At 34.1% G+C, this 27,983-nt stretch overlaps 1 protein-coding gene and 1 long non-coding RNA gene across 2 annotated transcripts; one reads left to right on the forward strand and one right to left on the reverse strand.

Annotated features, from left to right (window-relative positions):
• On the reverse strand, positions 1 to 26,580 carry LOC129747986 (uncharacterized). Its single transcript, XM_055742436.1, has 4 exons — positions 26,022 to 26,580; positions 13,585 to 13,718; positions 1,368 to 2,034; positions 1 to 1,303 (listed from the first exon to the last, which is right to left on the reverse strand). Exons 1-4 carry the CDS (start codon positions 26,107 to 26,109, stop codon positions 1,182 to 1,184), a joined length of 1,011 nt encoding a protein of 336 aa, XP_055598411.1. The 5' UTR covers positions 26,110 to 26,580; the 3' UTR covers positions 1 to 1,181.
• LOC129747987 (uncharacterized) lies at positions 22,581 to 23,096 on the forward strand. The gene is made up of 2 exons (XR_008737616.1): positions 22,581 to 22,761; positions 22,881 to 23,096. It is a non-coding gene; the product is annotated as an uncharacterized LOC129747987 (long non-coding RNA).
• Positions 26,581 to 27,983: the final 1,403 nt, after the last annotated feature.

A 27,983-nucleotide genomic window follows, 5' to 3' on the forward strand; every position in this document is an offset into this window, starting at 1 on the left:
TTTCGAGCATAACTGTTTTATTTTCAGAAAATTCAATTCGTGTTCAATATGCATCATCTAATTTCGCCATCTGATTCGGATAACCATTTTTTTTTCAAATCATGTGTACAACGGGTGGTTTGAGATAGATTAAGACAGTTTTCCAATTACTTTTATAATGTTTACTTTCTGAAGTTTTGACAACTAGAAAAATGTTTATATAACTGAAAAAGTAACTGTAAACTAAAGTGTCCTGATTTAATTCTATTACGTTTTATATCTCTCGCCAATAATGGATACTACTTTTTTTTTTCATTTCGAAATTAAATTATCTTGTTAAAATTAGATACCCGTTGTATTTACATGACCTGTCATGAAACGAATTCATTAAAAAAAACTAGTACACGCAGTTGGAAAACGATAAACTTATTTCGACAGGAATAGGAAACAGAAAATATCATCTTCTCTTGGAAAAGATTCGTTTGCGGGGTGGTTCACATTATAAATAAAATAAATAGTTTGATTATCTGTTTGGAAAATTATGACTTAGTGCAAATACATTGGAAATAATCATAAATTATAATAGCCTATGCAATGACGAAGTACGCGTAGTTGTGATTTGCACGAACGATTGTGACATAGTTTGTTAACACTGTTATATACTTGATGTTAAGATTGGAACAGACATTATTAATTATATATAGGGTGTGTGTGTGTGTTGGGTGTGTGTTTGTGTATATATAGCAACGAGCTCTAAGCCCTTTTGAAAAAGAAAACCCTCTCTTTTCAATCTTGTTTCTCGTTCTTTGTTTAAGCACAGCATATATGTTTTTTTCCAGTCATTTTCAGCAGTATTTGAAAATAGTATATAGTAGCTGTTATATTCGTTTCTTTATTTCGTCTAATGATTAAAATTGGCATAATTTTGAGAGAATTACCTAACGTCGAACTAAAATAATGGGATTGTACTATAGCAAACGGTCAAGTTTCTTGCCTCAATCTAAACTTATATAAAGATGCAAAAACTTGGAACAACTACGGTTATATAGCACAGATTGAAAAATACAATTTAATTAACCTACCTGCATTCGTTCAATTTATTTCGCGTATGCGCTGCGATGCGAAATTGTTAAATTATCACCATTTTTTTCAAGTTGGCCCAGATATGTGTGGGACCTGTTGCTTTTCTAGTAGGACAGGCTCTAGATTTGTCCATTTTTAACGCCATTTCCGTTATTGAGACCATTAACTTTCGTTGCCCGGTACGAATAGAGTGATTGCAGGGGAACGTGCAACAGTTCCACTATTTGAGTTAGGTTTATTTCTGCGAAGGGAAAAAAGATTTTGTAAAATCTGGTTAAACTTCCAAATAATTCAAAACAACTCACCGTTTTCTGGTGTGATTACTCCATGTCGAATCATGAAATCTATTATCACCGGGCAGCTCGTTGTTTTGAAATCCGGCGCAAATACTTTTTCCAGGCACTCTTTCACCGGCAATAGTTGAAAGTTCTGAACCTCGCCATCGCTGTTCTCGGGCTCGAAGTCTTCCGGTAGTTCCAAATCGAACACGTACTCCGTATTCGGGAACAGACCCCGCTCGCTCTCGAAAAAGAACGAAACACACCCGGCCGAAACCAGGTTCTTGATGAGATCCGGCGGAACGGACGCTTCCTCGGCAGCTTCCTTGACGGCCGTTTCGTGAATGCCGAATCCGACCGAGAGCCCTCCGCTGACCATGTTGTCCCACTTGCCCGGCCAGGTTTGTTTGGTATCCGAGCGCTGTTGCAGCCAAATGCATAAACCCTTGGTCTGATGTCGGACGTACCCGTTGATCTCGACGCCATAATTGCGTACCCCGAACAAACAGGTGGCCGATCGGTCCATTTTCAGCAACGACTCGGTGCTGCTCTTGACGTCATAGCACTCGTTGCGCCACCCCCGCAAAGCCACGAACAGATCCTGGGCCCGAAGATCCTTAAGTACCCGATCTACCTGTTGCGATCGCTCGGTATAATCACGGAAGGCCGGGTTCAGCTCTACGATGTTTTGAGCCTGAAATTGGTGAACAACATTTTTTTTAAGAATCGTTGTATATCGTGCGTAGAGAAATATATTCTTTTTTAAGAATTTCAGTTACTTAATTAATGACTTAAACAAAGCATTCTTCGAACCAAAAAAGGTTTGCTGGAAAACATTGTACCTATTTTAGCTATAGTCATTTGTTTATTAAATTAACTTGAGATCAAAGTTTCAACTTGAAATAGGTACCATCAAATTACCATCTATCGCCCGGTTAAGCGATTTTCTACTTCAAACATTTAAAAAAAAACGTCGGATATTTATTCACTTTCTTCTTCAATCAATCCAAAACTCTTCTTCTTTCATTGAAAAATTTGGTAGAACTCGTGAAATGTCTACTTTTGCTGTATTTTCTAAGTTTTTATGAAACAAACAGAAATCCATTTAAAGGGTGATACGGTCAAAATTTGTGACTTTGTCTTGAGTCTCCTCTTCATGATTGCCCAGTATTTCTCAAAAAGGCAGAACTGGGGGCAGTTGGGTGGGTTGAGGTTTTTCGGAACAAACTGGACCTTTTTCTCTGCATACCATTCTTGAACGTTTTTGCTGTAATGACAGCCAAAACATCACGGAATGGTCATGGGATCGAATGAACGGCGAAATTCATTTTTGGAGACACTCTTTTTGGTATAGCTCCGACGCCATTGTCTTAATTGGAACGAAAACTTTTGTTTTTTTTTTGCCTTAGCTGCAAATGCCCTGCCAAATCATAAACTTTCTTGTAAATTTGTCGGCAAAACATATTTAAATTTGGCTGGAACATTCCCCCGAGCCGTTGCCAAGTAAAATTTTTGACCTGGGATTTGACCGAAGTCAGCCTTGACATAGGTTTCATCGTCCATCAGAAGACATCCGTCGAACTTGGTCAGCACCTGGTCGGATAGCTTCCGAGCACGGATTTTGGCTACACTATTCTGTTTTATTATCCAATTTGGCTGTTTGCCAACTCGATACAACTTGATTCCTTCCCGGAGTCGAATTCTCCTCACGGGACTATGGGCAGCACCGGATATTCTGGCCAAATCACGGACAGATTGGAATTCGTCTTAATCGTCTTCAAAATCTTACCACGCAGTTTCTGATCGACAGTTCCACTCCGACGATTGGCTTGAGGCTTCCAAATCGTCGTCAGTACAGTACAGTCAAAAATACATACGTGGAGCTGACAAAATTCCCGACACGTGGGTGCCAAACACTTCCAAATCAGTCCACCAGGAGCGCCACAATACAGGCAAAAGTTTGTACCAATTCTAAATCAAGCAAGCTTTACATGATTATTTGAGACCCCTCCATCCTTTCAATTGGAATATTTTTTTTACACAATCTGAAAACTTACCTGAAATTAATTTTATTCTATAGCTTAAGAACGTTTTAACAACGCCTAATTCCTCCAAGCAGTTCTGGAGGGAAAAGGGGGGAATTAATCAAGCAGTTGGATGCATGTAACGTTATTTAGCTACAATGTTTTTATGGTAGTTCATAAGCCCTGCCCACTTTGGAAAAAGGAGAGTGTGGAGAATTCATACCAGTACAACCAGTAAAAATTTTTACATAACCTTGTTTAACCATAGAAAACAGCTTTTATTTGTGAGTTACAACCTTGTTTCGTGTTCGGGCACTAAAAAAGTCTATTTCATAACTGGCTAGAATTTGAAAAAGTAGATAAAAACGTTTAAAAATACATTTTAAAATTTTTTGTCGGAAGCTGAAAATCGGTCACTATAGAGGCATAATGAGAACCCCTTTTGAGACAGTATAAGTTCTTTAGTATCTTTAGTTCACTGCGTATTGCGATTGCGATAATTGCGTCTCCAATTCAGCCCCAAAAAAACACAAAGCCGCCGGTTTGAGTGTCTGGAATAGCATTTATCACACGTGAAGTTTTCTCAGAAACTCTAATCGAACTCTTAATTTACCCGAAGCCATTTGAGTGGAGTGTTATTTTACCTAATTTGCCCAGTGTTGAGCCTTCTCCTTTATATGTCATACCAACATAAAATTTTAAGCCTTTTAAATCCCATAGAATAAACTGAAAGTATTTACTGTTTAATTTTTAAGTGGCTATAAACAGGTGAAAAGATTAAAAAACGTGATCTGTTTTGCCCCCTTTTACCCCTGTGAAGAAGATGCGATTTTATTAAACAAATGTTTTAGGACTCATTTGGAAGTCGATCGGTTTTTACATAAATGAATCTCAATTTAAAACTTGAAAATTGACACAACCACGCCCAAAGTATCAGATCGTTGGACTTATTTATGCTTTTGATATACAATTTTGTATAAGAATTTTTTTTTCGAAAAGTTAATTTATTTAAATATCTTTTTCATATAAGTGGGTTTATTTGTAATTAATGTAACCTCTGTAGCATTTCATGAATCTTCAGGAAACAATCACATCCTATAGAAATGCTGCCCAAGAGTTTTCCGGCTGAAAAACTGCTTTGGATCAAATCAAATTTAACAAAGCTATGATTGTTTATTTTTCTGGATAATAAGGACCAAATAAAGCTTCACATAGATGTCTCCAGTGACGGCAACTCGACAGCAGATTCGAATTTCTGAGAAAATTGCACGTCAGATAAGTAATATTTCGGGTCTTCCAACCTTCGACTTCTAGTTTTTGGGATTAAGGGTCGTAGTTTTCCTCCTGTACAATATTCTGACAATATTAAGAACAATATCGCTGTTGACATGGAATAAAATTCTTTTAGATTTGTCGTCACGAAATAAGAGAAACAGATTTTTTCAGAACAGCTTTTAAATCTGATAATTAGTAGTCGCTCAAAGCCAACGCAGTTGAGTTGACTTTGACACTTTTCAGATAATGCAAATTGCGAAACATTCATACATACATAAGTTTTTTCAACGAGTTATGGATGGAGTTATGGATATATAAAGTGTCTTTTAATTATTGAATTAATTATTAAAAATCAACATTGAGTGCAAAAAATGTGAAAATTCTGAGTGGAAAATAATTAATTCAAGCACAGAATTTACTAAAATTACTTGTTAAACTTAAATATCCACTTATTTATAAAAAAAACATGTCATATCAATAGACAGTTCGAGTTGTTTTAGTTGCATGTAGTCAATGAACGTGTTCAATTTTGTATGACAATTGGTTTGCAAGAAGAACTTTTCGCATATACAAGAAATTCAAATAAGTTTGAAATAAATCTTGTTTTAAATTATTGATTTTGCCCATTCTCAATATAAATTGTTTGCCAGAATGAGAAGAAGCAAAGTATTTCATGAAAAAAGTTATAACCATTTCGAAATAAAGAATAGTATTCCATTGAAAAGTATTGTAAAATTGAAGGATTTGCTTTCAGGAGCTTTCAATAATTTCATGACATATTTTTGCGAAAGGTTTAAATCATCACACTTATTGGATATGCAAAGCAGTATAATGCGATTCTCATTTTCATCCGGTTAACCAACTTTCCAATTAACTGTCAAAACACTAAAATTAAAAAATATTTACCTATTTAGAATTTTTTGTTTGACAACGAATTTCATTTTTGGGGTACAAGTTAGGTTTAGTTTTTGTTCACATGCAATGTATTGCAAGAACCAAGAAATATTTTAAAATACAAAATTATGTTTTTTGAACTTTCAGTACATCTCTGATGGTTTTTTAATGAAAATTTGGTTTTTTCCGTACAAGCCTCCTTACTTATTCAAAACACGTTGTTATAATTCAGGACTTAAGCAATCGCTTCTAAAATTTTTATTGCTATTTTCAGCTGTTAAAACCACTATGCAAAGTTATTGGAGGTATACGAATTTATAAATTTGAAATTTCCAAACAAATTTTGCAGCGGAATTATGTACAATAATGGGGCAGGAGAAGATTTAGTGGACCAATTGTTGCACGATCCAAAATATTTTCTGGTTAAGTATGGATCATATTTTTTTTTTTCAAAATCATGGTGTTAAAATTGTCTAACAAACGTTTCGTATAGAAAACTAAAACGAAAAATGTTTTGTTCTGACGTAAAACCTTATTTGCCGTAGAAGGAATGTTAAGGTTTTTGTTAACAATTAGCACAAAAACCGCGCGAAAAAAACAAGAAAATTAAAACTGTCGTAAGATACACACTTACCAGCAGAAAATATCACAAAAGCCTCATATCATCAGAAAACATTCCGAATTACATGATTCAGTATTATTTTTGAGGAAAAGTTGAAAAACAGTTGAAATATTGACAATTTAAGTCATGCTGTGCAACAATGGGTTAGGGGACAACGATTGGCAAATCACCCTAGATGCAGGAATTTCAAATACAAAAATCCCAAACTAAGAATTGAGAATAACAAACTAAATTTTGACAACTTTTCAAACTTGAATCAGCATTGAGAAGGAATGAAAATTTCAATTCTTAAAATCTATTTGAAAACTTAATCACATGCTAAATTGACCTTCAAACCCCGAAGCATTTTTTAACAACTAAATTGTATTTGTTTATTTAAGAAAATGTGAACCTTTGAGTCTTTGAACACATTTAAAATTTCCTGCAGCCAATATTAACCAAAAGCACACAAATTTTGAACGAACTTTAATTAACGGACATATTTTTTTTCATTTTGATTATGAGTTAATCATCGTTGATTTATTTTTATAAATTTTTGAACTGATTTTGGCAGTTGAAATGTACTGTTCTTTATTATGTGTATCGAATTTTTCTATGCAGGCTATAAAATCACATTATTACAGATTTGAACTGGTCAAACCACAGTTTTTTTTCCCTGCAATCAAAGCTTTGGCAAGCAATGATGAATAATATTCAATGTATTGAATTTCATTTTTCATTCCATTATATGCACAATACTAAAGAATCACATGTCACATAAAATAAGGTTTTGGAATTTGCATAAAATTCTGAAGACACGTTCGCTTGATGTCATGAATTTTGAATATTGTACCAGTTGTCAGGAACACAATTTTTGAAGATTGAAATTTTTGGCTACATAAATTTAAGTTGAATTTAACCCCATGATTCTGGATTTTGGAAAGGATTAGCTATATCTGGGGAATGTCATAAAAAAACTTGATAATTTCAAGAAATTTTGTTTCCCTTTACTTAGTTATTATAAAAGCTTAAATAATAAATAATATATAATAATAAATAATAAATAATATATAATAGCTTAAATAATAAAAATTATAAATGGTCTGCTTATGTAGATATGTTTAAATTTGTTTATTTATAATGATGCAAAATGTTCATTTAAGCTTTATGTGGTTTGAAATTTTCTTGACTCAATATTTGCCAACCGCATAAAAATTGGTAAGAAATCAAACCATCTTAGAAGGGTTAACGATACAGAAGAGAATCCATATCAGAAACAAAATTAAAAGAAATATCCAAGAGTTAGAAGAAAACTATGAGAATTATGAGAAGTTATGAGATGATTTAATGTAAAAGTTTTTCGGCATATCAGTCTTTATTTTCTTGATACGATTTTTTTATTGATCCTACGTTTCGATGCCGATTGGCATCATCCTCAGGGAATTATCAATTAATCTATCGTTTTGCGTGAAATTTCTGAGCTTATGTGAAGCTTACTGTCCACTTTTTTTTCTCCTCATTATTTTTCAAATTTATATCGCTTTAAAAGTTCAATCATGAAAAATTCTTATAAATTCCGAAATAAGTTCAAAAATATAAAGTCGATTAGAGATGAAAACAAGTTCACAAAAATTTTTGTTTGTTGAAAAGAACAACAATAAATCTAAAATGTGGCTCTTTTTAACTCTGAAAATTTGATATTTTAAATTTTTGGCTCTTCCGACTCAAAAGGTTGCCGACCACTGTCGTAGACCCATCCATCAAAGCAATAACAAAATATTTTCCTATGTCTGTTTGTAGAATACGAACAATTTACACACACTCCTGCATTATGTCCCTGATGCTGTGCTTGGCGGATGATGCTACTAGCCGTATAATGCATCAATCAAAATAATCGATCATAATTGGTAAATGAAAAAAAAAAAACATTACCTCGACCAGGAATCGAATTCGATTCTTTTGATTGCCTTTCCTACAACTTACCAATAGGCTTAATCGTCAGATGCAAACTAGTCAAACTGTAGCTCTTTAATTCAGTTGACTTTATCGAGTTGAATTCGCTGCTAGTGTCTTCGGCAGAAAATGCTCATCGTGCCCCGATAAATATTGCTCTGTTCGCCCCGAGTCAACAAGTATAAGTAAAAAGGCGTTTAAAAATTAATTATAGTGAAAAATAAAAAAAAATAATGACTGTGAAAATTGAGGAACAATCTGTACATCATGTAGCCTTGCTTGCGTACATTATAGATCAAGATGATTTGACGATCATAAGAGCTTATTATCTTTTGCTGAAAAATTAATACTATAGGAAGTATGAAACTAATCATCAAGACAGTTTATTTAAAAAAATACGTACTTTTCTAGAAAAGAAGAGTGCTTAGCAATTGTTGTTTTTTCATAAATTCATTCAAAAATTATATTTCAAGATGATAATCATAAAAAAATTACCTGAAATTAATTGTTTTATGAGGATTCACACTTATGATTCCGATTTTTTTTTATGATTATAACTTTTAAATATAATTTTTGAATGAATTTATGAAAAAACAACAATTCCTGAGCTTTCAAATGAACCCTTCAGATCTGCAATACGATGTTAGATGAGAAGGATATGAATGAGATGAATTTGCCTGTTTTTTAAAGAATGATGCCAAACTTTTGGTCGATACACCATGCTAAGGGGTGATCCCAAACTTTTGGACGATAACTTAAGTGTCTATTTTATTGATTAAAAGTACATTCTTAAATTTTTGCACAAATTTTTTAATTGTGTTTTGAGAAGTAAAGAATAAGGATTCTAAGGCATATCAAATTTTGAAATTTTTTCCACCCTATCCCGAGATGATCGGCTTTGAATATTTAGTGCGATTTTTTGAAAATATTCCAACTTTAGGTTAAGTTTAAGGTACAAAACTAAAACATTATTTCTAGACAAAATACCTCCAAAATAGCTATTGCTCATTATCTTTCAACTGAGATCAGAAGATTTGCAATATGTCCTAAGACGGTTGAGATATGAACGATAAAAATTTGCATGGTTTTTATCGGGTGAACCCAAACTTTTAGCTGGCACTGTATGTGTGATTTTGGTATTTTTACATGTTTTACCCTGGTTCAGTATCATTAAAAATTTGCTTTATTTTGAAACCATTCAGATATTAAAAGTATTGATTATGATTTCGTTTTTTTTTTTGACATAAACTTCTTAAATGGAAAAGAATAGTGGGAGACATCGTACAAAAGAATGCTGACAAGTATCGCATTATGCTTTGATATTCGTTCATTCCATATTTTCTTGATATATCTAGGCTTGCCCATGAATCCAATTAGGAATTCTAGATATGTTTTTTCTTCTGACCGGGATGCCCAGATATTGTTTAAAACTTCCCGAAATTTGCCCGGGTTTATTCAGACTATTTGCTTAATCAAATAAAAAAAACACTACTGCTGTGATTCAATGAAAACTTTGAATTTCAAGTAATTTTCTTTTTTCTCTCCTATGTTTAAGAATAATGCCTAAATTTTGTACAGATTTGCTCTTTTTTTACAAAAATTGTCTTGAATGTCCCGACCGTGTGGATACGTGGGGTAGAAAGTATTGTATGATTAAGATTATAGATCATCATTGTTTTTAACAACTATTGTGAAGATATCTTGCTCAAATTCGACCTTTATCTAATAAGCAATTTCAAATTGCTTAGCACCTGTTTCGACATGTTTTGTCCCAAATTTAAAAGGAATCGATCTTTTTGATAAACGCCCTAAGAAACAAGTCTTCTGATGTTTTTCCAGTTATTGGTGACATTTTGAAAATCAGATAGACCCCTACTTGAAAAAGATATTGTACTACATCATGTGGTAATATGTAATATCATCTGGTAGAAAATAATCGACTCAAAAACATGAGGGGTATTAAAATGGACGAAATAGAAGGAAAATGAAATAACGACTTTTGTTTTTTTTTCATTAAAGTTCAATATTCGAACGAATATTTGTTTGGCCGAATAGTTGAAAAAAGTTCAATATTCGGTATTTGGCCGTTGGCCGAATACCACTATTTGGCACATCTCTAATCTTTAGAATACACGTAGTTTACCTTTAAAATTGGGACTTTTGAATCCCCTTTTTGAAAGGTTGTTCAGATATCTTGCAACTAATCCTCTGGAAAATTCACCTTCACTAATGGTAACTCCGCGGAATTCACACTTGGAATTAGGAATGCCTCCGGTGACTTAATGCAGTACTCCTCAAGTGTTTGGTTTATCTCGAAATAAACAATTCCTCAAGTGTTCGGGTTTAACGTTGGCGGATTCCGCGGTTTTTCTATTGTTGAAATTCTTTAGACAAAATAAAACAACGACCAACGTTCCCATAGCTCACCGGAGAATTTGACCCGCGTGCTTGGTAACATGCAGCTGTGTAACGAGATAGGAAAAGTATCTACATCTATTATATAAAATTCTCTTGTAACGGTGTTTGTAGTACTACTCCTCCGAAATTACCCAAACGATTGAAATGAAATTATTTTTAGAATATTCTGTAGGCATGCGAATCGGTTTATATCGAACAAAAATAACAGAAAGTCGCATCAATTGTCCGTAATAATTAAATTTGTAGTTTTTTTGAATGAAATTAAAGTCATGACATCCATTTTTGGAGATTTTCTTTACTTCGGGCGCCGGGCGATTTGTTTTTCGTCTCCATGGTCGTCCAAGGCGTCGCAAGCAAACGTCGAGAGAGGATGGTAACGATGGCATAGCACACTGATTAGTTGAAATATTTGGGCGCGCATTTCTAAACCAAGCATAATTTCAATGCATGTGGTAGCGATATGAAGCCTTGATGTGTTTTTTTTTCTTCTTGATTCCTAGATCATTTGTACAGCACATAGTAATGAATGACGCCCAGTTTGATATTTTGCCAATCAAATCAATACCATTTCAACGATTTAAAAAAAAACTATTTTAAGTTCAGCAGAAATTGTTGTCTGAAAAATATGAACTTAGTACTGATGCATATAAAATTATGGTATGACTCTTTGCGGACATTTGAAAAAAAGAAAGTGGGAAGATTTACATACAATTTTATAATCCAATACCCCTAGAAACATTTTTCGAACATATACAAATGTGTTTAACTGAAAATGTTTCGGGTGCCTTTAAATTTACAGAACAACAACAAAATCTATTGAAGATGAACAGACATATGAGCTGAACAAGAGTCTGTCCTTTAAAAAGGATTATATAGGATTGATGTTTATTTTAAGGCCTAATGCAAAGAACTTTTTGATTTTCTGCAAGCATAAGTGAAAGTTATCAATCAAAATGAAAGAATTTTCAGTTAAAAAATACACTAGAGCAAGTGCAAACGTTCAACATTTACAAAAAATTTATACGTTATTCATATATACATGTTCACATTATTTCTTCATCTATAAACCGTTGAGCCCAATTAAACAATCTGACTAAATAAACTCAACTTTTTTTTTAAATCATACACCGAAAAACTGTTTACAGGTTCCTATTTGTTTACACAGTATTCAAGTACGTACTTATCATGAAAGTGTGTTTATGTTTAACATATTTTGGCTACATAGAAGAGACTTTAGATCCGCTTTTTTGTTGAAAAGTTTGTCTGTGATTATTATTCCAGAAGCATTATTTTTTTTGATAGCAGAAGCAGAATTTTTTTTGATAAGTTTTTATTATGACCTGAAAGTGTCGAAAATGATATTAACTCCTGTCATTTCACACGGTGAAACCAACGGTGGCAACGCGCCTTTTAGTCATGAAACATATACCTTTTAAGAATTATTTCTCCAAAATGATCAGAAAAGGTATGCTGAATGTTAAATCTGAAGCGGATATTCAAAATTATTAAATGTCTATGTAAATGGAGGTCTTATGGTAAAACAGTGTTCACCGAAGTTGAAGTACCAAGCATTATTTTATTCTGAAAAAAACTGCAGATATATCAATGAAAGTTGATAAAATAGACAAACAGAAAAAAGTATTAAATTTATTTCAAAGTCTTTACGCTGACGCATCTGAAAAAGAGCACTGTATTTTCACTTGCATCAGTAAATGGGACAAATGTACCTTTACTTAAATATTTCTTTTTGAAAGAATATGAAAGTTGAACTGTGATGATAGCCGAAAGACACTTATATGTTTTTAAAGGTTTAGAGGTATATTTACATGAAAACTTCCAGAAAAAACGAATGAACTTATGGAATCATTGTAGCCTCAACAGATAAGCGTTTTCGGTTTTTAAAAATTAAATAACCTTTTCAGTTTGAATGTTAAAAAAAACAATGGTTTAAATTGGCAGATATGTCCATTAGGATAAAAATGCAAATAAAATTGCTGTAATTTGGTTGAATACAAAAAAAATAAAGCATATTTTTTCCTCCTTTCAAAACCGATCGTTTTTTTTATTAATTGGGTAAATGTTCAAAGGAATATAATTAGCATTTTTTGCTGAAATAAATAATAAAACGGTGAACTTTTTTTTGACATGGTTTTGATAAAAATATGGATATTATTTAATTATCACTGCTTCCAAGGGTGAAAAAAAATGAACAAAAAGCTGCTACCTGACACCATTCGGCAATATTCAAAGCATCCGAATCAAAGAAAAGTAGATTAAAAATTTTCCTGTAAGATGCATGTAAGATTGATTGAGGGTAATGTTTTGATAATCTATGTAAAGACCCGTAGAATTGAGTTCAAATTTTTAGGTTTGATTCCGATAGAATTAAGCGTGACAAGAAGAATATGTAAAAAAAACTAGGACATGTTCACGAAAGCGAGACGCCAAGTTAAACATGGTAAGACGAAGTTTACCGGGTCAGCTAGTAATATTTATATATTCTTTAGGTCTACGTACTATTTTAATATCACAATTGACGATTTTACAAGGGCGTCAAATGGGAAAAAAATGTATTTTTTCTGAGGAAAAAATACGAAAACGGATTGAGGCATGCAATTTGCTTGGTATAACAAGCATAGTGGAAATAAAGGTGAACCGAACGGTTGTTGGTTCATCAGCTTCAATAAGGCGAGAAAAAAAACAAGATAGAAATGTCTTTTGTTTACTCATTTCCCGCTTGATTCTATCTGATTTGTCATTAACAAACCTAGTGAGCAGCCAATTAAATGTTTTGGCAAACCATAATCTCGTGATGAGTACCATAACCAAACGGCAGGTAATTGCCTATATGAAAATAAAAAAAAATCGGCCAAGACAAAAAAGAATAGAAGGCTCGGTTCAAATCATGTTCGTTAAAAAACATAAAAAAAAATTATACCTCCTACATTATAAGAAACGTAGTTACGAGCTACATAGCTAAGCAAAGCTTCATTTATGATAATATGATTCAATAAAAAAAAACTCATGTGTATGTCTATATATTTAATGGATATGGATTCGTCGATGATTTCTGATTTACCTGCTTTCCGAGTTCCGCATCCCTGATGCAAAACACCTCCGGATACCTAAGTAATTGCTCCAGTACATTTTGGCTAACTAGCCCAACCTGCTGCCCGTCGACCACAAATGGACGACAATCACCCTTAATGAGACCTGTCGTGGAACGATAGAGAAAGTAGAAAAAATAAGAATTAGACTTCTGACTGTATCTATGTGTGAATGATTGAGAAATCTATACGGCTTCTTCGGATTAAAATTAATTGATTTTACGTGATGAAAGAATCCGAAAATTTTAAAAATGTTTTCCTGAAATTTCAAAAGCAAAAATATATATTTTGTTATTGTTTTTCCTAAAGCAGAGTCATATCAGTTTTTTTTTGACTGATGCATACGTTTAAGTAGTGAGTACTCTCAACCGCAACCATTAACTGGCTATTGTGGGTGGCGTAAAAAGCAACGCATGAAACGAACCGTTCGATTTCTGAAAGACCAAAATTGATAAAATCATGATAAGACATTTATGGGGCGTCGTGAAAGCTATTTCATCGAATAACACCGATCGATATTTAGGGCAACCACCAAATGAAACAAACAATTCTGTAAGCGGCTGCTCTCAGCAGAAACGTAACTTTCAATGATGCGATTTTCCGTTTCCGCTTTCGACAAACATTTTGATTCCCGCAGATTTCCCGATTCGAGAAGAGTTTGGTCCAAAGTCAAATGAGGCGCGGGACGCCACACCGGTCGAATTTTCTTTAACAACAAAAACACAGAGGCAAAAGCGCTGTTTTCGGTCGTTGTTCTTTTTCGTACACTTAATGCGCCGAGAATGTCATAGATCCTATCATAAATAAACAATTTGGCTAAAAATAAATAAAACTCGCAAAATAAATCGCTGGTGTATGGGGTAGTGAAACGGATTTTCGGACTCACGCTAATAAATCCGGTGACTTTGGGCCGTATAGGTACACTGTGTCTCGTATGTTGGCGAACCGAGAGCGTAGCGGATTGTTTGGACTTTGGCGTCATGTTTCAACCAAACAAATGAATTATTTACTACTTTGTTTACTACTTTCTTCGAACAAACAAATCACGTAGTGAAAACTTCTCAATTTACAGAGCATTTGTAGCTTGTATTCATTCATGTGTTTCATTCATGAAATTTTTCATCGATTAAATTCAATGTTCTTAAAAATTTTAACGATGACAACCACAATCTGCTGCTTCCGGGATAAATAACGACCCTTTATCAACAATTGGGGTGATTGTACGAAGGAAAATAATGAAGTTAGAATACTTTTAAAATAACTCTTGAAACTTCTCAGTGAATTGTAACAAATGATACGTTAGCTTGCACGGGGACAATTGAAGTGGTTAATTCGCTAATGTCCAATCCAAACTACTTTGAAGGCTGAAACGGTGATTAGTCGTCCAAACTAGTTATACAATACTTGTTATTTTTTCACCAAGTTTGTCAACACTGCTCACTCTCAGTGATCATGAGCAACTGATATGAAAGATGAAAATGTTGATTACAGTCTAGAAGAGTGTTTCGAGCATCGTCGTAAGGTCGTACTGACTAGTGTTGACACTCCCTGATAGTTTTGTTAACAAAAACAATGCTTTGGCACTTTTGAACATAAAGTCTGCTTCATTTAATATTGGAACAAATTCTTTTGCTCATTGTGGCGCTCCTAGTGGACGGATTTGGAAACTTTTTTCACCCACGTGTCGGGAAATTCATTACCTTTCACCATGTATTTATGTCATAACACCAAACGATAGCATTTTGTAAACAACCGCCATGGAAGCCGAACGGAGAGATCAAATTGTGCACAGTTTTCTTACGAGTACGAGTACGAGAATTTCTTCGAAACAGCAATGAATAATTTTTTTTAATTTTTTTTTTATGAAAGAGTAAAGAAAATGCTACATTTGTATGAAAAACAAATTATGAATTCGTTAATAAATGACTGAACTACACGCAATTGTTTGTGTTCCAATATTAAATGAAGCAGACTTTACATCCGTCGAACTTGGTCAGCACTTGGTCGTACAGCTTTCGAGCACGGATTCTGGCCACATTGATCTTCTTCAGCGTCCGATTTGGTTGTTTGCTGGCTCGGAATGACCTTATTCCTTCCCGGAGACGAATTCGTCGCACCGTACTGTGAGCGGCCTGGAACTTATTGGCCAAATCGCGGTCTGAAGGATTGGGATTCCTCTTGACGGCCTTGATGACTTTCCCACGCAGTTTCCGGTCGACAGTTCCACTCCGGCGCTTCGAATGCGGCTTCCGAGCCGTCGTCAATGTTTCCTTGTACTGCTTGATAACACGCCATACGGTATTTCTGGGCATTTTAAGCTGTTTAGCTAGCTTCGATGCCGACAACAATGGATTTTCAAGAAAACTGTGCACAATTTGATCTCTCCGTTCGGCTTCCATGGCGGTTGTTTACAAAATGCTATCGTTTGGTGTTATGACATAAATACATGGTGAAAGGTAATGAATTTCCCGACACGTGGGTGAAAAAAGTTTCCAAATCCGTTCACTAGGAGCGCCACAATGAGCAAAAGAATTTGTTCCAATATTAAATGAAGCAGACTTTATGTATATTTGTTTGTAATACAAAATTTTGAAATCATAAAAAGAAACATAATAAAAAATTGCCGCAGATAATCAAATGCTTTCTCGTGATAATCTTTAAAACGAATTACGGCGTGTTCGTAAATTGATTTGTTCTATCGAAGTGATTTTTTCTATCGATGCTGGCGTTCGTAAATTAAACAAACTGTATGCAAAAGCATTGGAAGGTGATTTGACATCTACCAAACAAATCGATGCATCACCCAAACAAATCAGTTTACGAACACGCCGTTACACTGGTCAACACGACTTTACCAATCTTCTTAGATTTACTTAGAAAACCGATGAAGTTAATGGAGTCTTCGGTATAGGGTAGGATAGTGAAGAAATGGAAGTATCTTTTTTTTTGTTTCGATTATAGTCGTTTTAACATCTTTGTGTCATTCGGGACTTTATATGCACGTTGCAGTTGGCGAACAGAAATAGTATTGAAAAATTTATCCGGTACCAACTTGTTCGATGTTTATTCTTGGGCTCGAACTTACGGACATCGGCTCAGGAGGCAACTGACTTGCCAAACAGAGCCTTATTTCAAGCCGGATGTGTCTTTGAATCTAAACCTTGGACCCTTTCTTGATCCGCCAGGAGGCATCATGCCAAATTTGAACTCATTTGATCATTAATAATAGGGAAGCGCGCAACGAGGCTATCGGATTGTGAGACAGTTTGTTATAGCAAAAGCTTCAACTTCTGTGCAGATGGATGAATTATTTTGCAAATTTGGTTTTCTGAAACCAGAAGAAATTTCAAATAAGTCCATAGTAGGCCGTGATACGAGCCTTAACGTAAAGTTATTGATGAAGGAACAATTCCTCAAAAACTTGGAAGTATTTTGGTACATCAAGGAACAATAAACCCTCATCCGTCCCTGGAATTTTTACCCGTTACAGTCCCTGGAGTGTCAATTCGACACTTCTGTCTAAAACCAATATATCTCTCTTATTTTCCAACCGATTTTTACAAAATTTATAGTTTTGGAAACTATTATTTAGGCCGATAACATAACAAAAGCGGATGCAGTGTGTGGATTTGACCGATTCACATACATTTCCATTAAATGTGGTTCGCTGCATTAATTTGCATTCCATCGCGTGCACTATGTCATCGATCATCGGGCGCGAATTAGTGGTCTCGCTTTAGCTGAGTTAGCGATTTAATATTAATAAGCGCCGCTAACTTCGTTAGCGATGCTGAGCATATCTGCATATTTGTACTATTAACTTGAAAAGTACTTAACCTTCTTTATGCGAGTGTTTTCATTTGTATAAGTGATCAGGAAATTTAAAAAAAATCCAAAATTTCAAACCAAGGTTTCTTAATTATTTCTTCAATGCCATTTATTTTTCATGAACTGTGTTTGAAGTAACTGTTAGGATAAGGTTGCCTCGTTTTTTTCAGCCGGTCGAGCAAATCCTTTCAATTTTATATAATGACCTGGCTAAACGCGGCCATTAGATTTCAAAATTGACGACCAAAACCGTGGTCAATGTCCGGGAAAATTTAGTCAATACCCAGAAATTACTTAACAAATAAAGAAAAAAAAAATGAAAAAAGAATTATTTTTTTCATTAAATCTCATCGACAGATTTTAAATCGTATTTTCGGCTTCTAAGAAATCTTTCTTGATTATTTTTATAAAACTTGCTCGAGATATTTCGGCATGAACAAAAAAAGATTTTACAACACAATTTGTATTTTTTTTTGCTTGATTTGGCAGTGAATCAAACCGAGCAAAATCCGGGCTTTTTTCAAATAAATCCGGGCAATCGGACCGGGCCGGACAAATTTTGTATTAAATTTCCGGGTAATCCCGGATAAAACCAGGCAATCTTTCAACTTTATGTTAGGAGATGTTTGTATTAAATGATTCGAAAAAATACGACTCAAATTATCTCAGACTAAATTTTTCCCAATTTTTTTAAACAATAGGACACTGTTGTCTGGGTGACATGATCCCTTTTTATGTCGATCATATCTGTGCCAAAAAAATTTTATCGTAGAGATAATGGAGATGAATATGTTTGAAGGATTTTTCTAGAGCGTAGAAAATATTTGTTTTATTTAAGTTAAGAGAGACTTAATCACTAATTAACAAGCTCAACCATCACTTAAAACGAATCAAATCAGTAAGTATAACAGATTGTTGACTTTTGGTCACATTGTTTGTTCTTTCATTATGTTTTAGGCATAGAAAAATAGTTTCAAAAGTTTCATTGCTATCATAAGGTCCATAGCAAGAGAGCGGAGGGATCAACACTAACACAACTCGTAAACATTTTGTTTGGAAAAAAATGAAAATATTTTGAGAACATTTTTCTATAAACCTCTATTGATTAATATATCAGTTAAAAATTATATAAATTGTGTTTTTGTTGAAGATATTGCAAAACAATGTATTCAAACTTTACAACTTTACACCGATGGATTGCCTGAGTCTCATGATTTTTATAAATCCTACAATTTATTTTTAAACTGCAGTATTTTGAACTAAACATCAATTGTAGAGCGACTGTTTTTATTAAATGTATAATGTACTTTTTCAACCTGCCCATATGGCGTAGAAATACAATATATAGTCAATTGCAATGGTTTATTTTCAGTTTTCATCTTCCAACAGGCTTACTGATATTCGCTTCGTTTGCTTCAAAATTTCCAATCGTTACCGACGCAACCACAGTAACGACGCTGTTGAGCATTGACTCGCGAACGAATCAAAACATACAACATAAGAACGCCGTCTTAGTGAACCATGCTGCCCATATTTGATAAACATGTACTATGAATTTTCGTTCTGTTTGTGTTGCCTAGCGTTCCTTGTTGATTTTCTCCTCCCGATTTTCAGTCATTGTATACTCCAGCAATCATTTGCTTCGCTACTGAATGAATTCGTTTGCGAGTTGATTCGGCGCGAGTTGATGACGATGCTGTGGATTCATGCCCAAAATCAGACCTTTAAGGAAGAATGCTACTAGGGATCAATTCCTGGGATAAAGACTAAGACGATATTGAATAAAATAATGAATACACCTTGAGGGGAAAATAAGCAAATATTGGCATAAATTCGGTTTTTAAGAATCTCTTGCGTTTCAAGAATTAAATATTTTTTCTTCATGAAGCGTTCGCGGCGAAGCATGATCGTCAGCGAGTCGAGTAGATGTCGAAGAATTCGACGCCGTCTACGCGCGATGTTTTCATTAGAATCGAATGATGATTCTTTGATGGTTACCGATAGTAACTCAGAAAATAACTGATCAGAGGGGAAGAAAAACAAACTACCTTGTCTAACCTTGTCTTCAAACAAAAAATATCTTTTGATTGAGTTTAATGTTTTTTTTTAATCATAGTTTAAAAGTAAACATAATTTGAAAAATGTTAAAAATCTGACAATTAAGTTTGCATTTCCTATGGACGATTATATTTTTTTTGGAATCTTCAGAAAAACCCCTACAGAATAAATATAGCCATAAAAAAAAGTTTCAAGGAATGCAAATAAGGTACACCGGGGCAAGTGCAAACGCATTTCATCATAGTTCAACTTTCACATGTCCTAGAGAATTATGTATATCTTCAAAAATTATCAATTATCGTTCGTTGCATCACTAAAATAGTTCTTAACAAATTCTCGTTGAAAGTGAAAAATGAAAAAAATTTTGGTAAAATGCAATGTTACTTATGTGAAAAGAAAAATCTAAGTACTTTTTCCAAACTAATTCACAGATGCGTCAGTGTATCGATCCTAAAATGAATTAAATACATGTTCCGGTATGTTTTATCAATTTTTATTGATATATTTGCTGTTTTCCTGCTATATTAATTAGTTTTTGGGACTCCATTTTTGCTGACTCCTGTTTTAAGCAAAAGACCTTCATCTACCAAGGCATTACAAAATTTTGAATATCCGCTTCAGATACAATACTTTGGATATCCCTTTTGACCATTCTAATATCATTCTGAACCATTTTGGAGATGAATTTTCTGAAATGGCTGATGTTACATGGCTGAAAAGTGCGTTTGCACTTGCCAAGCAGTGTAGGTTGACAACAGTGAATATTATTTGCACAACTTTCAGGGTGTACTAAGAATTTATCATATATTTTCTACTTTTACTTGAATATCAGTCCTTAACACGCACCTTTCAACGAAAATTGGAATTTGAATGCCCTTTTTTGTAGCCAAAATAAGCAAAAAAAACACACTGTACATGTCTAGTCTTGAATTCGTATGTAATCTAACAGTGCAGTGTTTTTGTGAAAAATTAAAAGAAGGTTTGGTTTATATATGTTAGATTGTTTTTTTGGGGCCTAAACAACAATTTCTAGAAAAATAAATGTTTTTTTAAATTTGTTTTTGTAACAGAGAAAAGTTTGTTTTCAGAGTGTTTACACTTGCCCCGGTGTACCTTATATAAAGATGACTTTTGTTTGCGAAAATTTGTAGAAACTTTTTCAATTTACAAAAAAAAAACGCACATGCCGAAAGCTATGAGGGGGTGGGAAGCGGACAGAGTAACCAGTGAGCGCTAAACAAAGATGGGTAGTTTTCTACAGGGTTGTAGAAAGAACCGCCTCATGGGGGGGGGAGGGGGGTGGGGTTTCCGACTGATTTTTATATGATACTTTTTCTCAAACAATGCATGAATTAATTTTTTTTTAATTATTAAGTATTTCACACTAATAGTCTTTCGTATAAAACTTTTGAAAATATACGCTCAAATCTTTGAAATTACTTTCAAAGATGGTAAAAATATTTGAAATTATTCAAGAATCGGGTTGATTTAGCTCATTTTATTTGAGCATCAAATACGTTCGTTGTGAGCAAATCTTAAATTTCTTTAAAGAAAAAATAAAGGTGGAATAAAATAAACTAAACCCACCCAACTCTTGAGCAAATGCAAAAATTTTAACCATTGATAAAAATAAATCAAGTTTTCAAAGGTAAAAAAAAAAAATTAATTTTGCGGTTGAAATCAAATGCTTGTTGAGTTGATCCAAACTGAAAATTTTATTTTATAAATTGGCTTTCGAGAAAAAGGGCAATAAATAATGTACATTAAGAAAATATGTTATTCCCTGCAGATTGTCTACGTTAAAATCACATGTCAGTTTTTTTTAAAATAAAGTAAGTACAATCCGCCGCCGCCCGTGGCGTAGAGGATAGCCTTCAAGTCTTCTAAGCCAGGGGGTATGAGATCGAATCCTGGTCACGGCATACATAGTACACTTTCGGTGGGTTAGTGGTTTTAGCATTTCTAAGATGCTAGCCATCAAATCCTCGAAAGATGTACGCTTAGAGTTAAGAAAAAAGGAATCTCTTCGAGGAAACATCATGTTTCATTGAGATCCTGTGTGTTTGTGTTCGTTTTAAAAAAAATCATGTCCATATTTTGTTTTTTATTAAACGAAACTTGAAAAATAAACTCAAAATCTTGTTTTTGTTTGAAATTTTAAACTGAATTATGCCATTGAATGAAAAAATTTAAATTTGAATTCAGCTAGTTTGTGGTTTTCTGCGACTTGTTTCCCCAACGAAATATTTTTTTGATATATTTATTTATTTATTTATTTATTTATTTATTATTATTATTATTTTTTTTTTGATATATTTATCTTGGTTGTTAAATTTATTTAAGAGATGAATTTGAATATCAATTTAGAAAGTTAATTCTGAATCTTAAATCTAAACCTTATATTTGAAAAAAGAGTTATTTATGTATCTGTTTCCTAATTTCAATATTATATCCAGAATGGTACAAAAACGCGATTCTTTAAACTAACTGCCAGATCAGAATTTTAAATATAGTTTGAACTAGCCAAGAACTGATATTTACTTCAGGAACCTTCAATCATGGATTCAAATTCTGATATCTTGGGGTTCAATCTGAACTCACTATTTCAATTATTTATTCTGAATCCGATAAATGAATCTAAAATAACAAACAAATTTGAAATGATGAATCTGGTATTGATTTTTTTACTTTGAATCGACATTTTGAAGCTTAATTATGTTTGAATTCTTCATTCGAATTAATGTCAAGAATTTTCTATTCTGAATATGAAATAATAATTCAAGATGTTTTCTAACTTTGCTCGGAAAATTAAATATTCCCCCAGGCCCTTTTAAAACCTTGAGCGAACGCGTAGGGCTGCGTTCAATGCCATAAATTTAGAGCTTTAACCTTAAACGTGCATCAGTCTAGTCAGCTGATTGCACCGATTGCACATATACAATTGCAATCTTGTGTATATTTACGAAAAAAATTACATTGGTTGTTTTAACGACTTTTTGCTTGTAAGTATTAGTGCTCCAAGTAGGCCTGGATAAAATCTGTTTTTTTCAACGGCCATTATGTTTCCACCTTTGTTAGCTGCAGCTTCGTGAAATGGTAAGTTTTTGATTTATTGCCTATTGGTTCATAAGTAATTAACGTTTTCTTCATTCCAGCAGAAGAATATAAAACTTTCGCCAGTAAGATCTGGTGCAATCGGCATCCATGAGCGACTAAAGGAAAAGGCAACTGGCAATTTTTTGAGCATCGGATCATCAACTATGGTAAGAATTTCATCAACAGACATTTCATCTCATTTTATTTCCTACAATACCTACCGAGTTCAGCTGGAGTTTCTTTTGCTGAAAGTTTTGAAATGAGGATTTTTTTCACTTATTTCCAGATTTTGATTACCAGATTCCAGATCATCTAATCACAGTCAAGGCTGCTCGAATTGCGAATTGCGAGGATGAGAATTGCATTCCGATGTTTTACAAGTTCGAATGTCGAGGACGCTGTCCTTGCAATTGCTGCCATTAAGTAATAAGAATTGTGCAAAGTGTGAAATGTATTAATATGAATAAAAAGTTTATTTTAATAAAAATTAATTTAATCTAAATTTAAATATTTCAATATTCGAAACACCCTAGCCATACCTACTCCAGCAATCACGCACACATATGCATTAAATTTTTAACGCACTCACACATAAACACGAACCGAACATACAAATACTATCAAACCCTGACAGCTGTCAACGAGGGCTGTCACTCTGAACCGGGAAAACCATTTCAAGTAGAATCGGTTGGGCCATTTCATGCTTGAATTCAATAGGCGGAATGCTTGAAGAATGCTTGGAATCCAAGCATTCTTTCAAGCATTCCAAGCATTTATTTTGTTAAGCGGGTTGTCTTAATATTGAAAATAAATTTGATGATTTATGATTTCATGAAAATAAGATTCATGATTTGAAAATGAATCAAATTTTAAATGAATTTGAACCAAAATTTCAAAACAACTTTTCATTACTATTTTCTGATGATGATTCTAACTGAAAATCAAGAATTCTGAACATGATACAGAGTCCGAAATATAACAATAGAAATTCAGCTATGATTTTGGTAATATGGATCAGAACCTCCAAAATAATTGTAATCTCATTTTAAATTTGATATTAAGAACTGAATTTCAGTCAACAAGTGAGAAAATTTTGAGAAATTGAAGCAGAATTCTGAACCTAGGATCAGTTGTCAAGGTTTTCGTAACAGTTTTAAAACAAGTATGTTACGCTTGAACAACCTTACTCAATTTTTAAAATTTGATATAGATTTTAAAATTTTTAGTGTAGAGTAGCAATCCTCGCTTTTACCCCCAAACACCCTCTTCCACGTTCCTACGGTCATGGTTCTCTAACAACAAATAGCACGTAGTTGAACGAACTATCACAACACAATACGAGCTCTCTCAAATGATTATACTTTAATTTATCAGCCCGGCCAACCAAACGTCGGTTTCTGCTGGCGCGTTTTGATATTTTTTGTGATTAACCGTCCCAGACCGATTAACCGATCCGTCCCAGAAATTTTTACCCATTACAGTCTCTGTAGTGTCAATTTGACACTCCTGACGAAAGCCAATATATCTCTCTGGTTTTCTAATCGATTTTTATACAATTTATAGTTTTGGAAACCTCATAATGTAACTTAAATATGTTTTTCAGACATAATTCACCTACAACACTTCAGTTTTCCGTTATTTGAAGTCTAAAAAAATATAAGAAAAACATGCTTCGGAATGAAGACTGTGCTTAAAACAATTCCCTTGGTGTCCAAGAAAGCTGAAATTGAGATCATGACCACAAAATACTGTTGCGTTAAAAAAAGTATGAAATCGTGTGAAGCTGCGCAGTGTCTTCAAAATTTGAAAAGCTGCAATTTCTCTCTCGTTTGATATTTTTTCATGAAATTTTCACACAATCTAGTTCAACTATCCAATTAACGCTCTACAAAATTTGAAGCCATTACAATGACTGGAAACAAAGATACAGCTATTACCGTAAAAAAGGAAAACTTGGAATTCCTTCACTAAATTTGCTGTATATTTGACAATTTTCATTGAAAAATCTTGAAATTTGGTCCAAAGATGTAAAAATGTTTGATCTAGTACCTGGTCAAGTTTTATCAAAATCGATTAATGTCATCAAAAATGGTGCCGGGTAGAAAATGAGGTTCATTATCGCCCAGCAGACGATTTCCTTTTTTTTTTCACGGAAAACATTGTTATCCATTCTTGGTTTTTTTCGTTCACAAAATCAAAATTTATCACAAAGAATCTCGTAAATTGATAAAAACTTCAGTCGTGCTTTGTTTAGGAACAGACACTTCAACTAGTTCAACAAGACCCAATTTAGGAAAATCTTTTCAGTGGTTGTCAAGTTGTTGCTGTGAATTTCTAGGACCAACTTTAACCTAGGTTATTTAAGTGTTGATCTGTCATTTTGACCGGTTAGTCTGAGGAAACAATATATGTAGTTATTTTATATCGAGTTCCTGCAAAATTTAGGGATTCCAGACGCCTTTAAAGGTTGACAAACGGTCTTCTTCAAGTAGATAATGCTTTCACACTTCCTTCAGTATTTTTAGAGCAATGTAAAATCTAACTATTTCTTTAGAGGTATTAGGAAACACGAAAGAACAAATCACTTTATAAAATCCACAAAGAAACTTCAACAAATACCAAACCTATTCGCGTGTCGATCCTCTCTTCATATTTGAAACACTCTGTTTAACGTCACTCGCGTCGCCGATAGAACACGTACTGAAACTAAGTGTACCACAGCAAAGCAATATCATCGGGGTGGTGGGAGCAACGGGTTCAAGGCCTGCAGGTGGTACCAACATGGATAGGATTGGTGGGTAGCTAACGAGTAGCAAGCAGCAAGTAAAAGTAGCTCGGCACAGTTCTTCCTTCACTTCCACCTGCCCTTCTTACGTTTGAAATCCGATTTTGCCATTTGTTTGGTCGGCGACGATGTTTACGGGGCAGTATTCCCGGCAATTCGCTTAATTTCGATATAATAGCCAATGATCCCGACAGGCAAATGCCGAAACAAACCATTAAACGATCGTAGATGGATCTGCTGTTGCTAGCATTATGACACACACTTTCACTTTCTTGTTTTTATTTAAGATCTCCGTACTTTTGCTGGTTGATTTGCGAGGTTGTTATGGTTATGCCTCGGTTTCTAGATGGTTGTTTTGATTTGGCGAAGGATTCGGTTTTGACTTTTTGGTGATTTTTTATTATTTTCCTTCGAAAAATATCAAAGGAAAAAGTTCAAAACGTATGTTGGAGCATAAAAATTCACAGCACAATTCGCACTAGCAAACTGATATTTTCATCACACATTTTGGTTTGCGAACCTACATCGCTATCGATTTTATGCAATAGGCTCCGGTCTGACTGAAAGTCTCCGAGAGTGCAGACATTGTAGATGAAATCCGAACGAAATTGTTTGTCATTCTTCTGGATTCTAAAGACTTACCATTTAAATAAAAACAGTTGAACTTCTGCGCTAGCTTCAGCAATCTGGACATCTTGGGCTCCTTGTCACTAGTGAGATTCGCAGTCATTGCGAATGCTGCTCGATGTTGTTGTCCGGTTCACTATCAGTCAAATTTAACATACACACTACACCTAACACACCACCAGATCAGCTCTCGAAAGCTTAACAGCAGTGGGAAAACACCATACTTTGAAGAACGACACGGTCCGCAACAAACGTAACGACGAAACAAGACGAAGAGTTTGAAGCAAGGGAAACCCTACGTCACTGGCACTGAGCTCACATTTGCACCATTCTGGCGCAATTATAATGAGTGAAAAAATCTATAACCGCACTTCGGCTTGCCACTTCCAGTCAAAAATGGTCTGATTTTGGAGCTGAAAACCCCAAAAACCAAACCTCACCCACATATGTACGTACGTATGTGATATGGCAGGGCCTCTAAATGTAGAAAAGAAATCGTCCTACCACCAGGCCTTTGCCGAGCAGAATGTTGTTACGATTTTGCTGGTCGGTTGGCTCATGCCAGCCCAGTCAGTGGCAGCGTGAAATGTTTTGACTGGCAGCAGTTTCTTAGATGTCGTATATCTCTGTTTATTTTCGGTTGTCTTCCATTTGCCATTTGCTTGCGCTATTTGCCTCTCATCCGCACAATCAGTCGGTACCCTACCAAGTTAGTAAGACGGTCACCGTCCTTCCCACGAAAAAGTGCGCCGGAAAAACTAAATGTCAAAATCAGATGGCAGTGTTCTTGCTGCGCGGCGCCGATATCTCCGATGGGTGTCTAGGGCGTTTTCTTTACCCACCAACAAGCGAAAGGCCATTCAGTAACATTATCGGATGATAACGGGGATAAACATTTCCGGTGTTTCGGAAATGTCGTATGCATTTGCGAATTTCGAATGGCAAACAAATGTAAGCTTGATAACAAAATTCGGGATAATATATGATGAAAATAATTAATGATTAATAATGAAACACAAAGTTGTTTTAAAAATCGAAAAAATTGAATATTTATTCTAATTTATTTATTCAAAATCTATACCTGAAATCACAGTGAGATTTTTTTTATTTCTGAATTGTTATGTGAAATATTAATTAAAACTTATTTGTAAAATTTAATATGATACCTGAACTGAACACACCGCATTGCCTAACATTTTAAATTTTATTACATCGTCTTTTTGTTAAAGCACTTTGAATTGGTGTTTCGCATTAATGTGGTCCAATTTTTCTGACTATCGGAAAAATCGATGGTTCCAAACATTTTTTTTCTCAAATATCTTGTTTTCAATATCCGCCGATTTCTGTTCAATATAGTTTATCTTAAGGTTTTAATTAAGACAAACATTTCTCCCGAAGACTTTCAAGTTAGAGACATCCAAACGAAGGTCGTTAGGGTGAAGGAGGTTAGGTCAAAGCTCGCTAAGCCTAATAGGTAAGGTTGCCAGAATTTTTTCAGCACCTATTCGGGCTTTTTTTTTTATCTTTAAACCTGCCAAAATTCGGGAATTTGATTTCAATATTGTCAACCGAAAATCCAGACAATATCCGGGCAAATTTGTTCAAAACCTAGGAATTACTCAACAAAAGTTAAGATAAAAAAAATTTAAATAAAATGGTTCATCAAAACTCATCAGCAGATTTTAAATCGTATTTTAGGCTTCCAAAAAGCTTTTCGTGATTAAAGCTTAGTTCATTAAGAAATGGAACAATTTCTTTTGCTGATAGCTCATTTCCTAGTTATCGGACATACAAAGTTTTGATAGCATTTTGTTGCTTGTAAAAAGGACTCTCCGACCTAATTTTTTTAATTTTTAAAATTACCGCGTTTTTGAGATATTTACGATGCAAGAGAAAAAAAAATATTTTGCACAGTTTCATTAGTTGGCGAAAACGTTGATTATTCTAAAATCAGGGCTGCTAGCGAACCGGGAATAC

Source organism: Uranotaenia lowii, chromosome 2 (assembly GCF_029784155.1).
Source record: "Uranotaenia lowii strain MFRU-FL chromosome 2, ASM2978415v1, whole genome shotgun sequence".
Classification (NCBI taxonomy): domain Eukaryota; kingdom Metazoa; phylum Arthropoda; class Insecta; order Diptera; family Culicidae; genus Uranotaenia; species Uranotaenia lowii.